The sequence below is a fragment of the Schistocerca nitens genome, chromosome 11, assembly GCF_023898315.1.
Source record: "Schistocerca nitens isolate TAMUIC-IGC-003100 chromosome 11, iqSchNite1.1, whole genome shotgun sequence".
NCBI lineage: Eukaryota > Metazoa > Arthropoda > Insecta > Orthoptera > Acrididae > Schistocerca > Schistocerca nitens.
The window spans coordinates 164,517,486-164,539,829 of record NC_064624.1 but is presented as its reverse complement, the minus strand read 5'-3'; the positions used below and the strand labels follow the sequence as shown (position 1 = coordinate 164,539,829).

Here is a 22,344-nt window from a genome sequence, read left to right as displayed (position 1 = left end):
GTACTTTATCATTTCATGTTTGGTTCTTTATTATGCCATACATGCACTTGAAATACAGCGAACAGTTGAAACTATCCAATATTGTGAAATTAAACATTTTGTTTCAAATAAACTGACTGCCTCAGCAGAAAAGATTAATAAAAGCTAAATCTCTTAAGCAAACCGACAAAAATAACTTAATTGTTCTGCAAGGTGATTAATGCTCGACTGTCAGAAAGGTGGAAATACAATCTGAAACTAATAACATATTTTAGCCTTCCGCAATTATGTGAACGTATTTTAATTCATTTGATAGTTTCCGGCCACAAAAATCTGTTTTGTCATCATTTAACGTGAGAGCAATAAACGAAGAGGAAACAACAAAATCACTGAAGATAAACATAGGTCATGTGGAGACGACCCACCTCCCTGCCACAACTCAGACTGCACTGTTAATCAGCCCCGGATTTACTATATTTCCAAACTGGGGCTATATTAGGTAGTGGCGCCCAGCCACACTTCTGTAGCCACAAGTGGGAGATGATACTACTCGTACGCGACTCAACTGCGCATGCGCAAGAGCTCACCCGCAACTGCTCAAATGAATCTAGTTTAAACAGTTGTCGCATCTCACTCGTCGGAGACAATTTGTTGTTATGAAGCATTGCATAGTCTTCCTAAAGCCTTTGACACACTTTGCTGCTGGCAGACGCTTGTATGAGCACTGTGTTTTGTTGTTCTATACGGTGCATTTCCTTTGCAACTTAAGTTTATTTTCGTTTTCTTTTTTCTCTCGTTCATATTTTGTTGCTGCAGTAGTGGGATACAGTAATATCCTTTGTTACAGTATTGGCTCTTACCAGTAAAAATCACAAAAATTTCACTGAAAACTAAAAAAGTTGCAGAAGTTACCACAATGATACATTTGCCTCAGTAGTAAGCACTCTGGATATGCTGTCTACAAATAGTCTGATGCTCTATCAGTACATCAGCTCACAATTCTTACTGAGCCAATGAATGGTTAATAAAATTTTCAATGATCAAGCAACTTATAAGATCAATTAAAACTGTCCCCTAAATAGAATGGAATGAGACAAAATTAAACAGGACACAACAGAATGTCAGCGTCAAGTATTGCTGACAAGGGAACCTCCCCATCGCACCCCCCTCAGATTTAGTTATAAGTTGGCACAGTGGACAGGCCTTGAAAAACTGAACACAGATCAATTGAGAAAACAGGAAGAAGTTGTGTGGAACTATGGAAAAAATAAGTAAAATATACAAATTGAGTAGTCCATGTTCAAGATAAGCAACATCAAGCATAGTGTCAGTTCAGGAGCGCCGTGGTCTCGTGGTTAGCATGAACAACTGCGGAACGAGAGGTCCTTGGTTCAAGTCTACCCTCGGGTGAAAATTTTACTTTATTTGTTTTCGCAAAGTTATGATCTGTCAGTTCGTTCATTGACGTCTCTGTTCACTGTAATAAGTTTAGTGTCTGTGTTTTGCGACCGCACCGCAAAACCGTGCGATTAGTAGACAAAAGTACGTTCCTCTCCAATGGGAACCGAAAACATTTGATCGCAAGGTCATAGGTCAACCGATTCCTCCACAGGAAAACACGTCTGATATATTCTATACGACACTGGTGATGGCATGTGCGTCACATGACAGGAATATGTGGCAGACCCACCTAACTTGTACACTTGGCGAATGGGTAAAAAGATTCTTCTACCTTGCCCGATTTAGGTTTTCTTGTGGATGTGATAATAACTCCCAAAAAAGTGATGAAAACATAAGAGTTTATCACATAAACTGCAACAAATGAATGCAACAGTTTCACAGTCACACAGTTTTCCCTGTGCTCTGTCAAAACGTATGTTTTTTAACGTTTTCCAATTTTTTCCGTGTGTCAAATCCTGCATATGTCCAAGCAAATCTGAACATGTCCTGGAATTTTCGAGAGCGAACTTGATTGTGTGAGTGCCTGAACTTTGATAATTGACACACGTCAATTGCTAGAAAATAAAAAAGTTAAAATTTTTACTCGAGGGAAGACTTGAACCGAGGTCCTCTCGTACCACAGTTTCTTACGCTAACCACGAGGCCACAGCACTCCTGAGATCACATTGTCCTTGTTGTGGCTTATGTTACACATCGACTACTCAATTTGTATATTTTGCTTATTTTTTTCATAGTTCGACAAAACTTCTTGCTATTTTCTCGATTGATCTGTGTTCAGTTTTTCAAGGCCTATCCACTGTGCCAACTTATAACTAAATCTTCGGGGGGTGCGATGGGGAGGTTCCCTTGTGAGAAGAAAGTGTTGACATTCGAAATGGACACTGGCACTGCTTGGTAACATTGCAAAATTAACCTAATCTCACCACACTCAGTCATATTTCTGTAGTGGATTTTGTGCCTTCTTAAACTTTATTGATTGATACGAAATGTATTACCAGTTGCGAATGCAAACAACTATCAACTGTGTGCAGGAATGATGACAATGAAAATTTGTACCAGACTGGAACTCAAATGCGGATTTCCCATTTTATGCGAGCAGTCACCTTAATTGCTTTTGCTATCCACAGAGGACTCACGGTCAGACCCAGACTTCCATATGTCGTCATTCCTGCATCACAACCTGTACTTGAACCCACATTATGTAATTTCTGTACAGGGAAGGACATTTTAAGTGAAAATTGCTACCATTGATTGATTTGTTTTGTGAGAGACTGTGAAGGTTGCAGGAAGCTTTTCCCAACAAGTTTGAAAGCAAAACATATTGAAGTTTTATAACACCTAGACAAATTAAATGCTTACATTGTGCTTTGATAAAAACTTGAATAGGTTAAACAATTTTCATTATAAATAACATTCTTCAGTGGTGAAACACAGTCAGGAGAACAACACACTTTTCATGACATTATTTTACACCTGGGAAGGAGTCGGAGATGCAGTGGTGGGGGTAGGGGTGGGGGAGAAGGGGGGGGGGGAGGATGTCGGGAGAGGGTAAAGTGAAACATGACATGTAAACGGGGTATGATACATAGAAATGTTTGGATGACTCTTTCCCTATCCCCCCCCCCCCCCAACTGTGTGGGGGTTTTACCATACCTTCATCATGAACGTTCATCAAGAATTTTACTTTCAGTATTAATGAACTTTCTCATTGCTAGTGTCTAAGTTCTGATACAGTATTCTGAAATTTTGTATGTGGGCTGGCGTCTGATAAGTACAAGGGTAGATGTGATATCCCCACACCCTGTATGGAGGTGAAACAGCTAAAATAATTCATTATAAGATATTCTACAACATTTGGAGAAGTTCGGTTCCTGGATTTCTAGCAGTCTGGTACCAGATATGTGAAAATTAGTTTTGCCAATATTTTGTTCGATAAAATGAAAAAGGACACTTCTGTCGCTTGGCAGATGCTGATACAAAGTTAATATAAGTAGAGAGATCTGTATTCTAAATAAACTTGTTATTTACTAGAATATATCCATAATAATCTAGATGCAGTGCAATGAGCATTTACAATTTCAGAAGAGTCACCTTTGTGGCAAAAGCGTTATGTCCTCTTTAAAGAGGGCAGCATGAGGGAGTCAACTGAACCTACTTACACCAGATGTCACCTTTATCTCTTGATGTAATGATGATGTGCCGTATGACATTACACACGCAGAAGCACACGGAACACTGACAATATTTCTTTTGTGCCTGCATAATTGTTTCAGATGTAAGTTATGGTGACACCGATTTATAGCATAGCCCGAGGCCCAGATTGTGCGGGAAGGTGGCAGTTGAGCTATGTTGTTAGCAAAATGGTATACAAGGCTTCAGTTAATCTGTATAAGGACACATAACTCAATTGTGACACCAACATAACCAGGCACCAACAAACTTTGGATCAGGTATCAAGAATTATAAATACAGTAAAACAATATAATATTTATTTATTTGTTATGAAAATTAATAGACAGTTTTATTCTATATTAATTTTGTAATTGACATTTGAATTCATGTACACACCTGAGTGAAAACGAATTACAGAATGAATGAATATTAATTTCAAAGGAAATGGGGAAGTAAATAAAACGCAGGTCAGAGCATCCCCAACTTGCGCCATTCCTCCTTCAGCTTCGGCAGCTGCAGGCCTTCCCAGTGGCGCACCGGCATCTTGGCGAAGAACCTGCGGAAGAAGAGGCCGATGACTTCATTTAACATTCCATCGATGACAAAGTGGTTTGTGAGAGATAGTGCACTCTGATAGGGTGCACGTGCGTATCTGCTGGGGCCTTTTTCAGGGTACCATCCAAGCATTTACCTTCACCATGGTGTATACGCAGACAACAAATAAAATTCCTGGATTTTTCCCAGATTTACTAGTTAAAAATACATTTTTTCTCGTGCAAAAATACACTTTTCCCCTGGTACAAAAGCACTTTTACTCGGGTAAAAGTAAATTTTTATTTTTCCCTATTACGTGACATATTTTCTCTTGGAGCTGTAAAACTTATCAAGCCCTTGAATGTTGAAGGTTTTATATGCCAGTACAGAATTTTCCAGTACTTTGGGAAAATAAATCCAGCAAAAAACAACACGTTTTGGAAAGATATTTGATATGCGGCAACATTTACACTGCATATTTTTGTATTACAAAAGTATTAACACACATTCCACCAAACACAGCACGGTAGCTTCAAAGTAGAGTAATCAAGGTTAAGATGCCAATCATATAGCTCACGTCACATGACATCGCCAGCCAATAACGGCAGATATTCGGAGCACAAGATAAGTTATGTAGTCAGCCAATAGCAACGTCACTGTTAAGTAGTGTGAACACACGAATAACAAACATTAATTACATAAATATATATACAAATACACATACGTGTAGCTACAAGGAACCTAAGAGCACAGCTTATATTACACCAGCTGAATATTTAACAAGCAAAACTATAACTTGCACTGCTGTGCACCGAAAATTTCGTGGGTTACCTGGCTGAATGTGTGTTCCATCAAGCACTTATTTTTCCACATAGAATCCAATTATTTGTGAAACTGCTCAAGTACTCCCTCCACATTTTTTGAAGGATAATTGAAAGAACTAATGTAAATATCCTCCCCCCAAAGAACCATGGACCTTGCCGTTGGTGGGGAGGCTTGCGTGCCTCAGCGATACAGATAGCCGTGCCGTATGTGCAACCACAATGGAGGGGTATCTGTTGAGAGGCCAGACAAACATGTGGTTCCTGAAGAAAGGCAGCAGCCTTTTCAGTAGTTGCAGGGGCAACAGTCTGGATGATTGACTGATCTGGCCTTGCAACGCTAACCAAAACGGCCTTGTTGTGCTGGTACTGCGAACGGCTGAAAGCAAGGGGAAACTACAGCCGTAATGTTTCCCGAGGGCATGCAGCTTTACTGTATGGTTAAATGGTGACGGCATCCTCTTGGGTAAAATATTCCGGAGGTAAAATAGTCCCCCATTCGGATCTCCGGGTGGGGACTACTCAGGAGGACGTCGCTAACAGGAGAAAGAAAACTGGCGTTCTACAGATTGGAGCATGGAATGTCAGATCCCTTAATCGGGCAGGTAGGTTAGAAAATTTAAAAAGGGAAATGGATAGGTTAACGTTAGATACAGTGGGAATTGGTGAAGTTCGGTGGCAGGTGGAACAAGACTTTTGGTCAAGCAATTACACGGTTATAAATACAAAATCAAATAGGGGTAATGCAAGAGTCGGTTTAATAGTGAATAAAAAAATGAGGAGTGTGGGTAAGCTACTACAAACAGCATAGTGAACACATTACTGTAGCCAAGATAGACACGAAGCCCACGCCACTACAGTGGTACAAGTTTATAGGCCAACTAGCTCTGCAGATGACGAAGAAATTGAAGAAATGTATGATGAAATAAAAGAAATTATTCAGATAGTGAAGGGAGACGAAAATTTAATTGTCTTGTGTGACTGGAATTCGGTAGTAGGAAAAGGGAGAGAAGGAAACGTAGTAGGTGAATATGGATTGGGGCTAAGAAATGAAAGAGGAAGCCGCCTGATAGAATTTTGTACAGAGCACAATATAATCATAGCTAACACGTGGTTCACGAATCATAAAAGAAGATTGTATACATGGAAGAAACCTGGAGGTACTGATAGGTTTCAGATAGATTATATAATGGTAAGACAGAGATTTAGAAACCAGGTTTTAAATTGCAAGACATTTCCAGGGGCAGATGTGGACTCTGACCACAATCTATTGGTTATGAACTGTAGATTAAAACTGAAGAAACTGCAAAAAGGTGGGAAATGAAGGAGATGGGACCTGGATAAACTGAAAGAACCAGAGGTTGTACAGAGTTTCAGGGAGAGCATAAGGGAACAATTGACAGGAATGGGGGAAAGAAATACAGTAGAAGAAGAATGGGTAGCTTTGAGAGATGAAGTAGTGAAGGCAGCAGAGGATCTAGTAGGTAAAAAGATGAGGGCTAGTAGAAATCCTTGGGTAACAGAAGAAATACTGAATTTAATTGATGAAAGGAGAAAATATAAAAATGCAGTAAATGAAGCAGGCAAAAAGGAATACAAACGACTCAAAAATGAGATCGACAAGAAGCGCAAAATGGGTAAGCAGGGATGGCTAGAGGACAAAAGTAAGGATGTAGAGGATTATCTCACTAGGGGCAAGATAGATACTGCCTACAGGAAAATTAAAGAGACCTTTGGAGAAAATAGAACCACTTGTATGAACATCAAGAGCTCAGATGGAAACCCAGTTCTAAGCAAATAAGGGAAAGCAGAAAGGTGGAAGGAGTATATAGAGGATCTATACAAGGGCAATGTACTTGAGGACAATATCACGGAAATGGAAGAGGATGTAGATGAAGATGAAATGGGAGATACAATACTGCGTGAAGAGTTTGATAGAGCACTGATAGACCTGAGTCGAAACAAGGCCCCGGGAGTAGACAACATTCCATTAGAACTACTGATGGCCTTGGGAGAGCCAGTCCTGACAAAACTCTACCATCTGGTGAGCAAGATGTACGAGACAGGCGAAATACCCTCAGACTTCAAGAAGAATATAATAATTCCAATCCCAAAGAAAGCAGGTGCTGACTGTGAAAATTACCGAACAATCAGTTTAATAAGTAACGGATGCAAAATACTAACATGAATTCCATACAGACGAATGGAAAAACTGGTAGAAGCCAACATTGAGGAAGATCAGTTTGGATTCCGTAGAAATATTGGAATACGTGAGGCAATACTCACCCTACGACTTATCTTAGAAGCTAGATTAAAGAAAGGCAAACCTACGTTTCTAGCATTTGTATACTTAGAGAAAGCTTTTGACAATGTTGACTGCAATACTCTCTTTCATATTCTGAAGGTGGCAGGGGTAAAATACAGGGAGTGAAAGGCTATTTACAATTTGTACAGAAACCTGATGCCAGTTATAAGAGTCAAGGGGCATGAAAGGGAAGCAGTGGTTGGGAAGGGAGTGAGACAGGGTTGCAGCCTCTCCCCAATGTTATTCAATCTGTATATTGAGCAAACAGTAAAGGAACCAAAAGAAAAATTCGGAGTACGTATTAAAATCCATGGAGAAGAAAAAAAACTTTGAGGTTTGCCAATGACATTGTGATTCTGTCAGAGACAGCAAAGGACTTGGAAGAGCAGTTGGACGGAATGGACAGTGTCATGAAAGGAGGGTATAAGATGAACATTAACAAAAGCAAAACGAGGATAGTGGAATGTAGTCGAATTAAGTCGGGTGATGCTGAGGGAATCAGATTAGGAAATGAGACACTTAAAGTAGTAAACGAGTTTTGCTATTTGGGGAGCAAAATAACTGATGATGGTCGAAGTAGAGAGGATATAAAATGTAGACTGGCAATGACAAGGAAAGCGTTTCTGAAGAAGAGAAATTTATTAATATCGAGTATAGATTCAAGTGTCAGGAAGTCGTTTCTGAAAGTATTTGTATGGAGTGTGGCCATGTATGAAAGTGAAACATGGACTATAAATAGTTTGGACAAGAAGAGAATAGAAGCTTTCGAAATGTGGTGCTACAGAAGAATGCTGAAGATTAGTTGGGTAGATCACATAACTAATGAGGAAGTATTAAATAGGATTGTGGAGAAGAGAAGTTTGTGGCACAACTTGACCAGAAGAAGGGCTCGTTTGGTAGGACATGTTCTGAGGCATCAAGGGATCACCAATTTAGTACTGGATGGCAGCGTGGAGGGTAAAAATCGCAGAGGGAGACCAAGAGATGAATACACTAAACAGATTCAGAAGGATGTAGGTTACATTATGTACTGGGAGATGAAGCAGCTTGCACAGGATAGAGTAGCATGGAGAGATGCATCAAAACAGTCTCAGGACTGAAGACCACAACAACAACAATGTAAATATGAAAAACTAACTTTGAATCTTGGTCTTCTTTAGCCTGCATTATCCTTTAGGATATATCAAACACAAATGTACCTGTAAAATTTCAAGTATTTATATAAATCGATGGTCTTTTCAGCCCGAAATTTTTCTAAGTGTTAGGTTTTGAATTAGAGAGTAACGCTCCGTAAGTTAGGAAATTCACTGCACATTCTCACATGCAACATAATTCATCTTACATAAAAGGAAATTTACTCTGAAAGTAAAGCTTCTCAAACCACTGTTCACAATATTTTCGTGCTACCTGTTAGCAATGTAAACAGTTGTGACTTCATAGTCATCAAAATGAGGAAGAAGCATCAAAAGCAGTTTGTTGTTCGCTGTGCTGCAGAGTCTTTGACACATTTCGCTCTCGGCAGGTTCTTGGGTGTGCACTGTGTTTTGTTGTTGTAAGTGGCACATTTTCTTCGCCACTGAAGTTTTTATTTTGGTGGTGTTATTTTATTTATGTCTTATTGCTGCAGTATTATTCTGCAGTAGTAGGCTGGACAAATTCTTTGTTAGAGTATCAGTGCTTACCAGTCAAAATTATAAAAATTTAACTGAAAACTAAAATATGAAAAATTCCCAGAATTCCAAAAATTTCCGCATATTTTTCTAATTTCTCACAGATGAAAAAATTCCTGAAGTTTCCCCAGATTTCCTGGTTGTCTCCGGACATATACAACCTGCCTTATTGATTTACAGACCACAAAAAACCTAAATCCGTAAAAAATTTAAATCAGGCCTTTTGTGAAACCTAGTGGTCAATTCCTGATTACACAGGGGTATCCAGATGTACAAACAACAGGTGGAAGAACTTCGCCACTTTGAAAGTATGTCTGAAAACGATTTCTAATGTGACTTAAAGTGTATAAGGCCTGAACTTTCAATGCAAAAACCATTAAAAAATTGGGGGTTGCTCAATAGCAATAAAGAGCTGAATGTTGAGAGTTATTGGGGGAGACAGGAGAACAAGCAAGTGTTTCAATGAAAAGTGTGGACCGGAAGCTGTAACTGTGACCATAGTGGTGATTACAGGACACTCAGCCAAGTGAAGGGGTGGTGGGTGGACCAAGGAAGCTCTCTGCCGAATTAAAAAAAAAAACGATAAAACACTGAGATGGAATATGCGATGCCATAAAACAAAATTTGGCCTGCAGTGCCTCAGTCTAGACAGAGCAGAAACAGTGTTCAATATGCAGCAGACGTGGCTTACTTCTGCTGGATGTCACGCAGCACCTCTTTCTCTGCGGGAGTCAGCCCATCGCGCAGGATCTGCAGGTTGGACTGCAGCTCTCGCACACTGTTGACACCGACGAGGTGCGTCGCCTGCCCCTCACGCGTCAAGGCGTGGTGCACCGCCAGCCGTGCGAGCTCCACTCCCCTCTCCTGCGTCAGTGAAACAGAACTGGTCAGAATGGTGTATTCGATCCTATATTTAGTGCAGGACCTGATACGTAAGTATTTCTCAAATATACAGCTTGTCTTTTCAGTGTCAGGCATTTCTGTATGATTTTGAGTAGCTAATTGACACTTTTGGTTACAAACTTTTAAGATTTTGCTTTTCATAATAAGTACTGTTAATAACGTGTAGGGCACATATATATAATGTAAATTTCAAAATTTTTCTTAAATTCCTACTTTCATGTAAACAGGGAAAGTGATTATGAATTCAATAAAATATTAAATATGAGCAAGTATTAAAGGCTTTAAAAAGTGAACAACAACAACAATGTATGCGTCAAAAGTTTAGTGCAAATCTTTAAACTTGACAACAGTTCAGCAACTTGTGTATCCCTGACCTACCCCAGTATCCCTATTACAGATAGAGGACCTACAGTTCAACATATGGAATCCAAATTGCATGTCATTTCTGGCAATCTGAAGGCCAATTTAAAGGCAGACTGAAAAATACGTGGTCCAACTGGGATTTGATACTGCAAATTATTAGTTTCTGGACACATGCTTCATCAATAGCCCACTGGGTTCTACTTTCAAAAAGTGTAAAATGTATTACGTTTAATTTGACAAAAGTCACAGACGAGAAAAAATATTTTTATGTTAGTAAACTGAAAATACATAAAATATAATAATTGTAATGATGTTACACAAAAATGTTACATGAATAAAGAAGTTTTCTCTGAAATTATCTGCATGTAATTAAATGAAAAATAGTTACTGTTCGGAAATTATAAATATGTGCCTGACAGAAGCTACAAGTTCTGATCTTGCCTTGTTGGTTGTTGTCTTTATCTGGGCTTGCCTTTTCCCTTTGCCTTTTTTGTGACTTTGGACTGAAATGATGATGACTGACAGCAAATTTTGGTCTGGCACGTTAAAACGGGAAATCAAAATTAGAAAATAGGTCATCAGATTTCGTTGCCTATGCTAAGTATTTCAGTGCAATAAAAATTACCTAGTGGCATTAATTATTCCCAAAGTCATAAATTTATGCATGACGTAATAACCATCTCAGTTGCAATTATTGTGTTAACCTTTTATTCATCATGAGAACAGTAAAGCTGTAACTAATTTATGCATGAAGTCATACTGGTATAAAGGTGAATTTTTTCACTCAGGTTGTAACACAGGGAGTTTGGAAAGCTGCTATGCAGTTACATTTGTAGGAAATCACTTCCACAAGAGGCTATACAAGTCTTAACCTGCTTCACTTTATTGGCAAACACTTTCTGCAGATTTCATTGTGATATGCTTCTCACATATGCCGTCATGTCAGTTTTTAAGAGACAAAGTGTGCATTGGCGATTTTGATCCTCTACAAACTTTGCAGCTCCCCAAAGAAAAAAGTCTGGTGGAGTAAGGTCGGGTCAGCGAGAAGCAATATGTTTTTTGAGATGACATGTTCCTCAAAAAATTTTCCTAGAAGACATACAGTGTTGTTAGCTTGCAGGCAGTAGTGCCATCTTGCAGTCTATTGTCTGCCTTTAGCTGGCCAATGAAATCGTGGATCATTTAACGATAATGTTCTCTGTTCACAGTTTCTTGAAAACTAAAGGCCCACTAATTTTTCAGCTGGATACTGCTACCCTCACTGCAATTTTCTGGTCACGCAATGGCATTTTAAGCACAGTATGAGGCACCTCCATTGACTATGACCGTGTGTCTCATGTGTTAAGATGAGCAATCAGGTGGAACTACGTGTCGTCTGTAAAGAAGCTTACGTCAAGAATATCAATGGTTTTCCTCTCAATAAAAGATGTAAACCAACTGCAGAAATGGATTCACTTTTCACACACTGCATCGATCAATTTGTGCAATGCTCTCACTTTATAGGGGAACACTTTCAATATTTGGCTAACCACTTGTTGAATAGTCGCAAACCAATATCTTTTTCTCGTGCCAACTTGCACAGTTTCTTGAGCTCTGGTGCCCACAGTCAAAAATATCCAACAATGTCTGTTCATTAGTTTAGATGGTCTTCCAGTTCATTTGGCATCCAACAATGAGTTCATCTCACAAAATTTCTCAGTAAGTCAACGAACCACATTATGATGAGATACAGCTGTTCCCAGAAATTTTTCAGCAATTGTTTCCTGCTCTGAATCTGTGTATTCATCACCCAGTTGAAACACATGTTTGACAAGAAAAATATATACCTCAGTTGAAAGCATCATAATTTAAAAACAGACTGAACTCCCAAACACTACACATCACATCCAGTACCTTTCATCAACTGAACCAAACAGTTAAATGTTACACAACAGTAGAACAAATTAAAAAAAATAATCACATATCTATGAACGAACAGTTCTGCCAACTTGTTTTGAACATCCGACATAATCCACATCTGTTGGTCACAGACCAGTGCACAACAACTTTACAATCACACTGTATCTAATAGTGATGGGGCCTTTTGGATTGACCCATTTCGATTTTCTTCACACTTATTGGATGTGAAGTTCAGTGCCCAGACACCAATTTCCTAAAGCAGTACATAACACTGAGGAAAAAGGATTTTGAGGTGTTTTGAACAATGCCACAAATAGAATACTTTGTGGTCCTCCGTAATGCTGAATGTCTTGAAACTGCAAGTTCACATGGTCGATTATTGCCAAGCAAATCTTTTTAATTTTAATTGTATTTTATATTTATTATCAAGTTGCAAAGTTAAAAACAAATATTGAAGCAAAAATTTTTAATAAAAATATTATGCTTCATTTTTAATTACTAAGAACATGGAAATGCAGGTATTCATAATAAGAGGAGAATTCAAAGCTTGAAGAATCACCACTAGATGTCAGGCCCAGCGCAATGAGCTTCCAGCAAATTGTTTAAGTTGTAGGGATGTTATCTGAACAGACGGATCACATTTTTACAGTGGGACTGGATATGAGAAAATTATCTGCTAGGTGGATGATGCGACTCTTAATCCACGATCAGAAACCCATTAGAATGGAAATGTCTGAGCAATGTTTGACCCATCTTAAGGGCAACCAACAAGATTTTTCATGCTGGTTTGTGACCACAGATCAATCACTACTATGATTATGATGATGATGATGATCATGAGATCCTGTACTCCGAGGAGCATAGGGGACGATGCAAAAGACGCGCACCAATGACTAGGCAAGGTCCTAACGGAGGTGGTTTGCAACTGCCTTCCAACAACCAAAGGAAGCAAAGGCAATACGGTCAGGTGGAAATGTCATGATATCAGATATCCGGGATGCAAAAGGGATTCTCTCAAAAGATTATCTTTCCACTGGTCAAACAAGTATGGGACAATACTGTGCTAACCTCCTGGATCAACTACAGCAAAAAACACATGAAGAAAGGTCAATTTAGCAATGAAGAAAATCATTTTTTCATCAAGGCAATGACTGCCCACACACTAATGTCATTGCCACAGCAAAAATATGTTAACTATGGCACGAATTGTTACCACATCCACCTTATTCACCTAATTTCACTCTATCAGACTTCCATCTCTTCCCCAAGATCAAAATTTTCCTCGGTGAATGGACATTCTCTTCAAATGAAGAACTGACAGCCAAAGTTGGTGGGTATTTTGCAGGCCTGGAGGAATTTAATTTTCGAGATGGGATCAAGGCACTGGAACAAGGCCATTAAAGTACACAGAGATTACAATTGGGGGGGGGGGGGGGAGTGGCAGGAGAGGTTCACTGAGGTAAGTTGTTTCTTTCTACTACATGCTGAGAATTTCTCAAATTACCCTGTAAATTTGTACACCTTTGGGAAGTTCAGTATTTTTAAATAAAAAAATTGTGTGTGTCAATAACACTTTAATAAAATATGATGTCTGTATTTACCAAAATCAATTAAAAACATTTTCTATTTGATGTTTAGCATTTTTGGACCAAACTTAAATTTATTACTGATAGCCTACTCACATTTTTGTCAAATTAGTAATTAAAAATAAAAGATGATTTTTTTTCTTAAAAATTATGATTCAATATACAATTATTATTGTTTAAACTCAATAATAATGATAATAATAATAAAAAAGAAAATTGCTTCCAAGATGAATCAAACATTCTACATTGCCATTTGAACACTAGAATACTCCTCATTCAGCCATGAGTGATTCTGTAAACAAAGAGCTTGAAATGTTTTATACTAGATGTGTTACAGCACTCATAAATTTTTAAATATTTTTTTCTTTTTCCAGCGTGTCCGGGAAGTGTGTTGCACTGCCTTAGGAAACTGATGTAAGGGTGCTGACCTTGGAATCAAAATGTCTTTAAGATCCCATTGGAAGATGTCTCGGTCACATTGTATATTACAAATATATTTAACAGACAGGCACTGCTTTCAAATCCCAGAGTGCACACACAATGAACCTTTTACTCAGCAGCTCTTATTTGTACCCTTGCCCTGCAACTTTTCCTCTCGCCTTCACTCCTCTCCCTGCATCTTTCACTCTGATCTTGCTCCTCTTCCCCTCCACCTTTTACTCTGCATCCTGCACGTCTTACCCTGCATCTTCTAAGCTGCACATTTTATTCTACGAGGGTGATCCCAAAATTAAGGCCTCCTATTTTTTTTTTATACGTACATAGACCTGTTTATTTCTACAATGGTTCACATCAGTTTACAGCTTGAACATTTAGCTATTTTTCGACATAATCACCATTTCCGTCAATGCATTTTTGTAGATGCTGTGGCAGTTTTTGTTTGCAGCGTGTCATACCAGCTCACCGCCATGCTGCTCAGAAAGTTATGAACCTCTTCTTTCACCACGTCGTCGTAGCTGAATCACTTTCCAGCCAAATGTTCTTTTAACCTAGTGAACAGGTGATAGTCACTGGGCGCCAAGTCAGGACTATAGGGTGGGTGGGTGATTATGTTCCACTGAAACTGTTGCAGGAGAGCAACGGTTTGCCGAGCTATGTGTGGGCGAGCGTTGTCACGGAGAACGTGTACGCCCTTGCTCAACATTCCTCTTCTCCTGTTCTGAATTGCCCATTTGAGTTTTTTTCAGTGTCTCACTGTACCTGTTGGCGTTAATTGTGGTCTCAGCAATTCAGCTCTGACAATGAGGTGAAAGAAGATGTTCATAACTTTCTGAACGGCAGGGCGGCGAGCTGGTATGACACAGCGTCTACAAAAATGCATAGACAGAAATGGTGATTATGTCGAAAAATAGCTAAACGTTCAAGCTGTAAACTGATGTAAACCATTGTAGAAATAAACAGGTCTACGTACTTATAAAAAAAATAGGAGACCTTACTTTTGGGATTACCCTCTTACACATTTCTTTACTCTGCCCTGCCAGTTTCTTCACACCCACCTTGCAGTAGTCTGCCGCTGCCCGGCACACGTCCTTCAGCTCCTGGGGCGCCGGGTGCCACGGCTGCGGCCCCGAACTGCTCAGGAGACCCATTGCCACACCTGCAGCGCAGATCACGCCCACACCCTTCTCCTGTGGAAGGGACAAGCACAGGGACTGTTCAATCCGTCACACACACACAGCATTCTGTAAATCCTGTCACGACGGAAAGCCCTCAGGCGTGTGGAACGCGTTGAGGTAGACATTAATAGGCAGAAGCAACCGCTGCTGGCTACTTCTCTAAACATATTAACAATAAAGTATTATGACTACTGCTAATCTGATCATACAGAGGACCACAAAGAAAAAACAAAATGTGATCAATGACCATGAGATAACTAACAAAAGAAAAATGTTCTCACTAATTTAGAGCGTACAACAAGGGAAAAAAACTTAAAATAAACAATCAAAATTCATGGGAGAGAACTCCAAAGTGTTTTTAATGAAACTGGGGTCTGACAGGCAAAGGGCTATCCCTAGTTCTTTTACTTATTTTATTTTATTTTACACGTGTAGTTCCATAGGACAAAACTGAGGAGCAAATCTCCAAGGTCATGGAATGTGTCAGTACATGAAATTACAACATAAAAGTAATAACAGATAAAATAAAATGTTTATGGGGAAAAAAAAGCCACAAGTTTAAGTAAACGCAATCAACAACATATCATCGGAATCAGCTTAATTTTTCCAAGGAATTCCTCGGCAAAATAGAAGGAGTGACCCATGAGGAAACTCTTCAGTTTCAATTTGGAAGCACATGGATTGCTGCTAAGATCTTTGTATTCTCGTGTTTGTATTTCTTACTGAAAATGGATGCAGCAGTATACAGCACACCTTTCTGCACAAGAGTCAAGGAAGTGTGATCCAAATAAAGATTGGATTTCTGCCTAGTATTAACTGAGTGAGAGGTGCTAATTTTTGGGAATAAGCTGATATTGTTAACATGAAGCAACACTAAAGAATATATATATTGATAGGCCAATGTCAGAATATCTGGACTAGCGAACACGGGTCGACAAGAGGTTCGTGAACTTACACTACTTACTGCCCGAACTGCCTGTTTCTGAGCCAAAAATATCCTCTGAGAATGGGAAGAGTTAACCCAAAACATAATACCATACAAGATAGTGAATGAAAATAAGCAAAGTAGACTACTTTTTGTGTTGAACTATCACTTACTTCAGATACCGTACGAATAGTAAAAATGGCAACATTAAGTCTTTGAACACTATATGAAACTTCCTGGCAGTGTGTGCCGGACCGAGACTGAAACTCGGGACCCGAGTTCGAGTCTCGGTCCGGCACACAGTTTTAATCTGCCAGGAAGTTTCATATCGTGTTCAAAGACTTAATGCTGCCTTTGGGTCCCGAGTTCGAGTCTCGGTCCTCGGTCCGGCACACAGTTTTAATCTGCCAGGAAGTTTCATATCAGCGCACACTCTGCTGCAGAGTGAAAATCTCATTCTTTGAACACGATGCTGAACTTGGACTTTCCACAACAGTTTACTATCAATCTGAACACCCATAAATCTGAATTGTTCAGTTTCAATAATCGTATGCCCATTCTGTGAAATTAAAAAGTCGGGTTTTGTTGAATTGTGTGTTAGAAACTGTAAAAACTGAGTCTTACTGTGATTTAGCGTTATTTTATTTTTTACAAGCCATGAACTTTGTCATGAACTGCACTATTTGAAACCTAGCCACTGTTGTACACAACATCCTTTACTACCAAGCTGGTGTCATCAGCACACAGAAATATTTTAGAATTACCTGTAATACTAGAGGACACATCGTTCACATAAATGACACATCATTCATATAAATAAGGAACAGGGGTAGCCCCAGCACTGATCTCCAGGGCAGCCCCCACTTGACTCTGCCCCACTCAGACCCAACACCATAGCCATTCTCAACACTGTAAATAATGACCTTTTGCTGTCTGTTGTTAAAGTCTCATCACATGTGTGTTATGGGAAGAATGCTGGAAATGGGAAAAGGAATTTGCCTGGTCCGGGGTTCTGCATAGAGTTCACATTGGAGGTTCAAAAAACAGTGTTAAGTGTCAGCTGCTTCAAATTTGCCAACGACTTGGTGATCTGTCAAGAAGCACATGCACAGCTGTGGAACAGATCTACATGCTGGGGGGAACAAAAAAGGAGGCACCAAAAGCTGCCCACCAAATTTATTTCAAAAAACGAAGTACGTAACTGATGTCAGAACAGTGCTCAATCATTTAACACAGAAAAGGTGGACGGTTTCAGACATGTTGGTGGAGTAATACAGACAAATACTAATACATCAGAAGCCAATGAAGCAGGAGAGTGAAGGTTGCCACAGCTTTTTGCAGGACACCTGTTCTATAAAAGGACAAAAGCAATCTCAATGCTAAACTCAGGCACTACGACAAAGTGATCAAAACTGAATGTCTATACACAAGCGAATACCTCAGAATGGTAGGACAGACTGTAATGAGAGAAGGCAAGGAGTTTGAGCATAACAGACAGGCAGAATAACCTGCAAGGAAAAGGGGAGGGGACAGAGATAGTGGCCAACTGATTGAATCAATAAGGAAATTGTGACTAAAGCTCTATGGACATCTGTTCAGAATGGATGCAACATGACTTACAAACAGATCTAAAGTCTCTGATAAATGGTTTGAATACGTATGGAAGGACCTCGACAGTATTGGGACTGAATCAAAAAGACGTCTCTAACTGCTTACAGTATATATCACTGATACTGATAAGTTGAAGTTCATGACAAATTACCGCAATGGAACATTACATGTAAATTTACTTCTGGAAATTGGTAAACAGAAAGAATTGACATTATCTTTTCAGAAGACCAATATACAAATTCTAGCAGTCCAGAAAAATAAGATTCTTGGGCGAGAATGAAGTTGATACACAACATTATAAAATTTATAATGGAAAACTAATAATAAGAACCTGCAAATGTTTGTAACAGCATTTTATGTACGCAAAAAACTGTAGATAGTATAACAGATTTAAGTCACAAGCAGAAAAAATGTCAATGTTAACAATACAGTGCAAGATTAAAATCTATACCCTTACAAATTGTCATGCACCTATAAATCGAGACAACAGAATGGCTCTAAACAAAGTAAACTAATTTTGGATTTTGTAGAAACTGATATCTCCAACATACCTAAAAGCAATGTTAAAATTCCAGTACACTTGAGAACAAAAGAAATGGTGAGAAACTGATCAATATTTGTAAAATGTCTAAGATAAAACTAATGTCCACACAATTTCCCAAATTTACAGGGAAAGCCAAATCTTGGACACACCTAACTGGAGGAGTGCAGAAAGTTGAAATAAGCAGTTCACATAATATGCAAAAAAACTGGTAATTTCTCAAACTGGGGAACAATCAAGAATGGGGTGCCGCAAGGTTCGGTCTTGGGGCCTTTTCTGTTCTTAATATATATTAATGACTTGCCATTCTATATTCACGAAGATGCAAAGCTGGTAGTTTTTGCCGATGATACAAGAATAGCTATCACACCCAACAGACAAGAATTAACTGGTGAAATTGTAAACGATGTTTTTAAGAAAATCATTGAGTGGTTCTCTGCAAATGGTCTCTCATTAAACTTTGACAAAACACAGTACACACAGTTCCACACAGTAAAAGGAATGACACCATTAATAAATATAGACTTCGATCAGAAATCGGTAGCTAAGGTAGAATATTCAAAATTTCTAGGTGTATGCATTGATGAGGGGTTGAACTGTAAAAAACTCACTGAAGATCTGCTAAAATGTTTGAGTTCAGCTACTTATGCTATAAGGGTCATTGCAAATTTTGGCGATATACATCTCAGTAAATTAGCTTACCACGCCTATTTTCATTCTCTGCTTTCGTATGGCATCATATTCTGGGGTAACTCATCATTGAGTAAAAGAGTGTTCATTGCACAAAAGCGTGTAATCAGAATAATTGCTGGAGCTCATCCAAGGTCATCCTGCAGACACTTATTTAAAGAGCTAAAGATCTTCACTGTAGCCTCACTATATATATTCACTTATGAAATTTGTTATTAACAATCCGAACGAATTCAAAAGTAACAGCAGTGTACATGGCTACAACACTAGGAGAAAGGATGATCTTCACTACTCAAGATTAAATCTAACTTTGGCTCAGAACGGGGTAAATTATGCTGCCACAAAAATCTTTGGTCACTTGCCTAATAGCATCAAAAGTCTGACAGATAGCCATACAGCATTTAAAAGGAAACTAAAAGAATTTCTTAACGGCAACTCCTCCTGCTCATTAGATGAATATATTAAGTGGGCAATTTCTCCAAACTCCACAAAAAAAAGTAAGTGTCATGTAATATTTTGCATAATGTAATATCTTGTATAGACACCTTTTATTAACCTGACATGTTGCACATCATTACAAAGTGTCGTATTCATGATCTATAGAACAAGTACTAATCTAATCTCTAATCTAATCGAAATCTAGAAGAATTTCAATTGGATCACATTAAAAACACTCAAAAGGAACAACAAGGAAATTATGAATGCTGAACTGATTAAAAAAATGAAACATGTGGTCCAGTCCGTTGTCTCTCTAATGTTAAAAGAAGATTTCTCCCATATAAAACATAAAACAAAACCCAGAAAGTGATCAGATACAAATCCAGTAGAGCCAATAGGGTCTTAACCAGAGGTGACTGATCACCATAAGTTTAACAAACTGATTTGAAATATTGTTAAGTTAGGTCTTTAAGGAAATCATAAAAAGGAAAGTGGGCAATGAAAAGCTCCAGGTGACACTGTTTCTTCACAATGTGGCTGTAAACAAATTACTCTGTTGGTTTCTGACCAACCATATGTTTTACAGTGACAAATCACAATTTTACAACAGTAATGTCACATCTCAAACCTGAAATCTTGTGGTGGTTTGTAAAAAGTACAAAGCAATGGTTGTAACGTTACTAACATACAATTTTTTATCAAAATAAGCCAGCAGAATGTCTGTATGATTAAAAATTCACTCATTTCCTGATATTTTTGTTTTGTCATATTTTTCCACGATTTATTAGTGCAACATTCTGAATACATGCCCAAGGTTGCTTAAAATTAATATGGGGAAACTAGCTGAGTCATTAGAGTAGTTGACTTTCCAAGTCTTCACATTTATCAGAGTAAAGTTCTTTGAATAATCTTAACTTTTCTTTTCTGATGGACATTACTTCACATTAATCATTAATCCGTTAGCTGCTGCAGATGTACTTATTATATGCCGAGTTGAGCACTGCACAATTATTCCAACATGTCTACCTATGCGTTTCTACCTGGTTTGGGGCTACGCAAGCATCTTGCCTCTGCGATTTCTTCTCCTCTTACTCAAAGATTTAACACCATCAAGGACAAAAATAGCTTTCCGATTTTTCGGCTCATTCGCAAACTTGAGAGAAGTAGAGAAGTATAGGTGGCTTTTCCTTCAGTAGTTTACAATCTGATCTTAATTACACATTTCAAAAGTTACTATCATTTTCAGATTCTTTGGCTAAGGAGGAACTATCAGACAAACCTATTGTTGAAACATGAAACTGTAGATGGCTTCAGATTATTGCTTTCAGAATCTTTGAAGTTATTACTACTTACTTTGGCACATAATAATTCATCCTCACAGATATCTCCACTATCTAAGCTTAGTGCAACCATTACATCTTGGTATTTCGTTTGTAGGATATATTATGAGAAAAACTCTTTAAGCATAGTGAGGCACGGGTGGCTCCACTTGCTACATAAATTATGTACATGACTAATTTCTTATTAAAGGTGATATTCATAAAAATTTACTGTTCTATCAGTAATTTCATGGCTACTAACATCAAAGAAACATTTAATTTGTCCAAAAACAATTTACTTAAAAGATTATTCAGATTTTTTGATCCCTACACAACATGTGGAGTTCATATTTTCAATGAGCAAATAGATAGCTTTCAAAATGTTACGCTTCATGTGAAAGACCTCATGCTCCCTTCTCAGTAAACAGTTTACTTTTTTCATAAACATCATATTTGAAAAATTATTCTGAACTAAAATTTCATCATCTTAAATGTTTGAGTCTTAACTGCTGGTTATTTCGAAGTCCTTATTTTTCTGAATCAAAAAATGCCCACTTCAACTCAGGAAACTTGTTAGTTTGGCTACTATAAAAAATTCCATATTTTAGCCAATGTTGATGGGATTTGTGAATGCTCATTAAAGTAGAACCTGGTTTCACAACACAGTTCCTATACTTTTATTAATTTTCTCGATATCCAACCTACAGTTAAACAAAATTGCTACTTTGCTCATTATGATTTCGTAACCACTAATTTTCCTCTTTTTCTGGCATGGCCAAAAAACAATAACAAATTTTATTTATATGCTCTACTTTAAGCAGGTGTGCTGGACTGTGATCCCGTCAAACTGTGGATATCATTCATTCTGGTAACATTACATCACCACTTGTGTCGCTAACAGTCAGTCGGAGGGCAGTTATTATTCTGTGAACATCATGTACTGTCTGTCCATACTTTATATTGATAAATTTCAGCCCATTGGTACTGTAAACTGAACAACATTTTTATCAGTGACTACGTAAACAAACCTCACTTCTTGTTCTGTTTCCATCAGAATTGGGATAGAAAAGTGGTACTAAAAATACGAGGGCGGTTCAGAAAGTAACCTCCGATTGGTCACAGTGCGGGTTGTGGGGGGAGTAGCGACGCCATCTGTGCGTTCACGCACTCAACAGGTCAGTCGGCATCAAGCCGTGGTCGAGTGAACGTCGTACCTGCGCTAGTTTAGTTTTTGTGGCAGTTTGAAATGTGTGCTGCAATAGAAAACCCCGCCAAATGTGAAGTGCGTGCTGTCATAAGGTTTTTTACAGCCAAAGGATATTCTGCAGCAGCTATTCACCGTGAGCTTTGTGCCGTGTACGGACCGAGAGTTACGAGTGAAGGAGTTGTCCGTGAATGGGTACGTTTATTTAAAAGTGGACGAGAAAACGTTCGTGATGAAGAGAGGAGTGGTAGACCATCATTGGTGACTGACGAACTCGTTCAGACAGTTGATGCAAAAGTTCGTGAAA

General features: G+C 38.5%; 1 protein-coding gene across 2 annotated transcripts in view; it reads right to left on the bottom strand.

Moving 5' to 3' along the window:
* Window positions 1–3,922: 3,922 nt before the first annotated feature.
* Window positions 3,923–22,344, bottom strand: part of LOC126213227 (uncharacterized) — a 70,391-nt gene continuing 51,969 nt past the window's right edge. For both annotated transcript variants that reach the window (XM_049940871.1, XM_049940870.1), the window contains 3 exons: window positions 15,190–15,321; window positions 9,634–9,806; window positions 3,923–4,168 (listed from right to left, as the gene is read on the bottom strand). In XM_049940871.1, coding sequence (XP_049796828.1) covers window positions 4,081–4,168; window positions 9,634–9,806; window positions 15,190–15,321 — 393 coding nt within the window. In that variant the 3' untranslated portion in view covers window positions 3,923–4,080. The remainder of the gene's footprint in view (window positions 4,169–9,633; window positions 9,807–15,189; window positions 15,322–22,344) is intronic.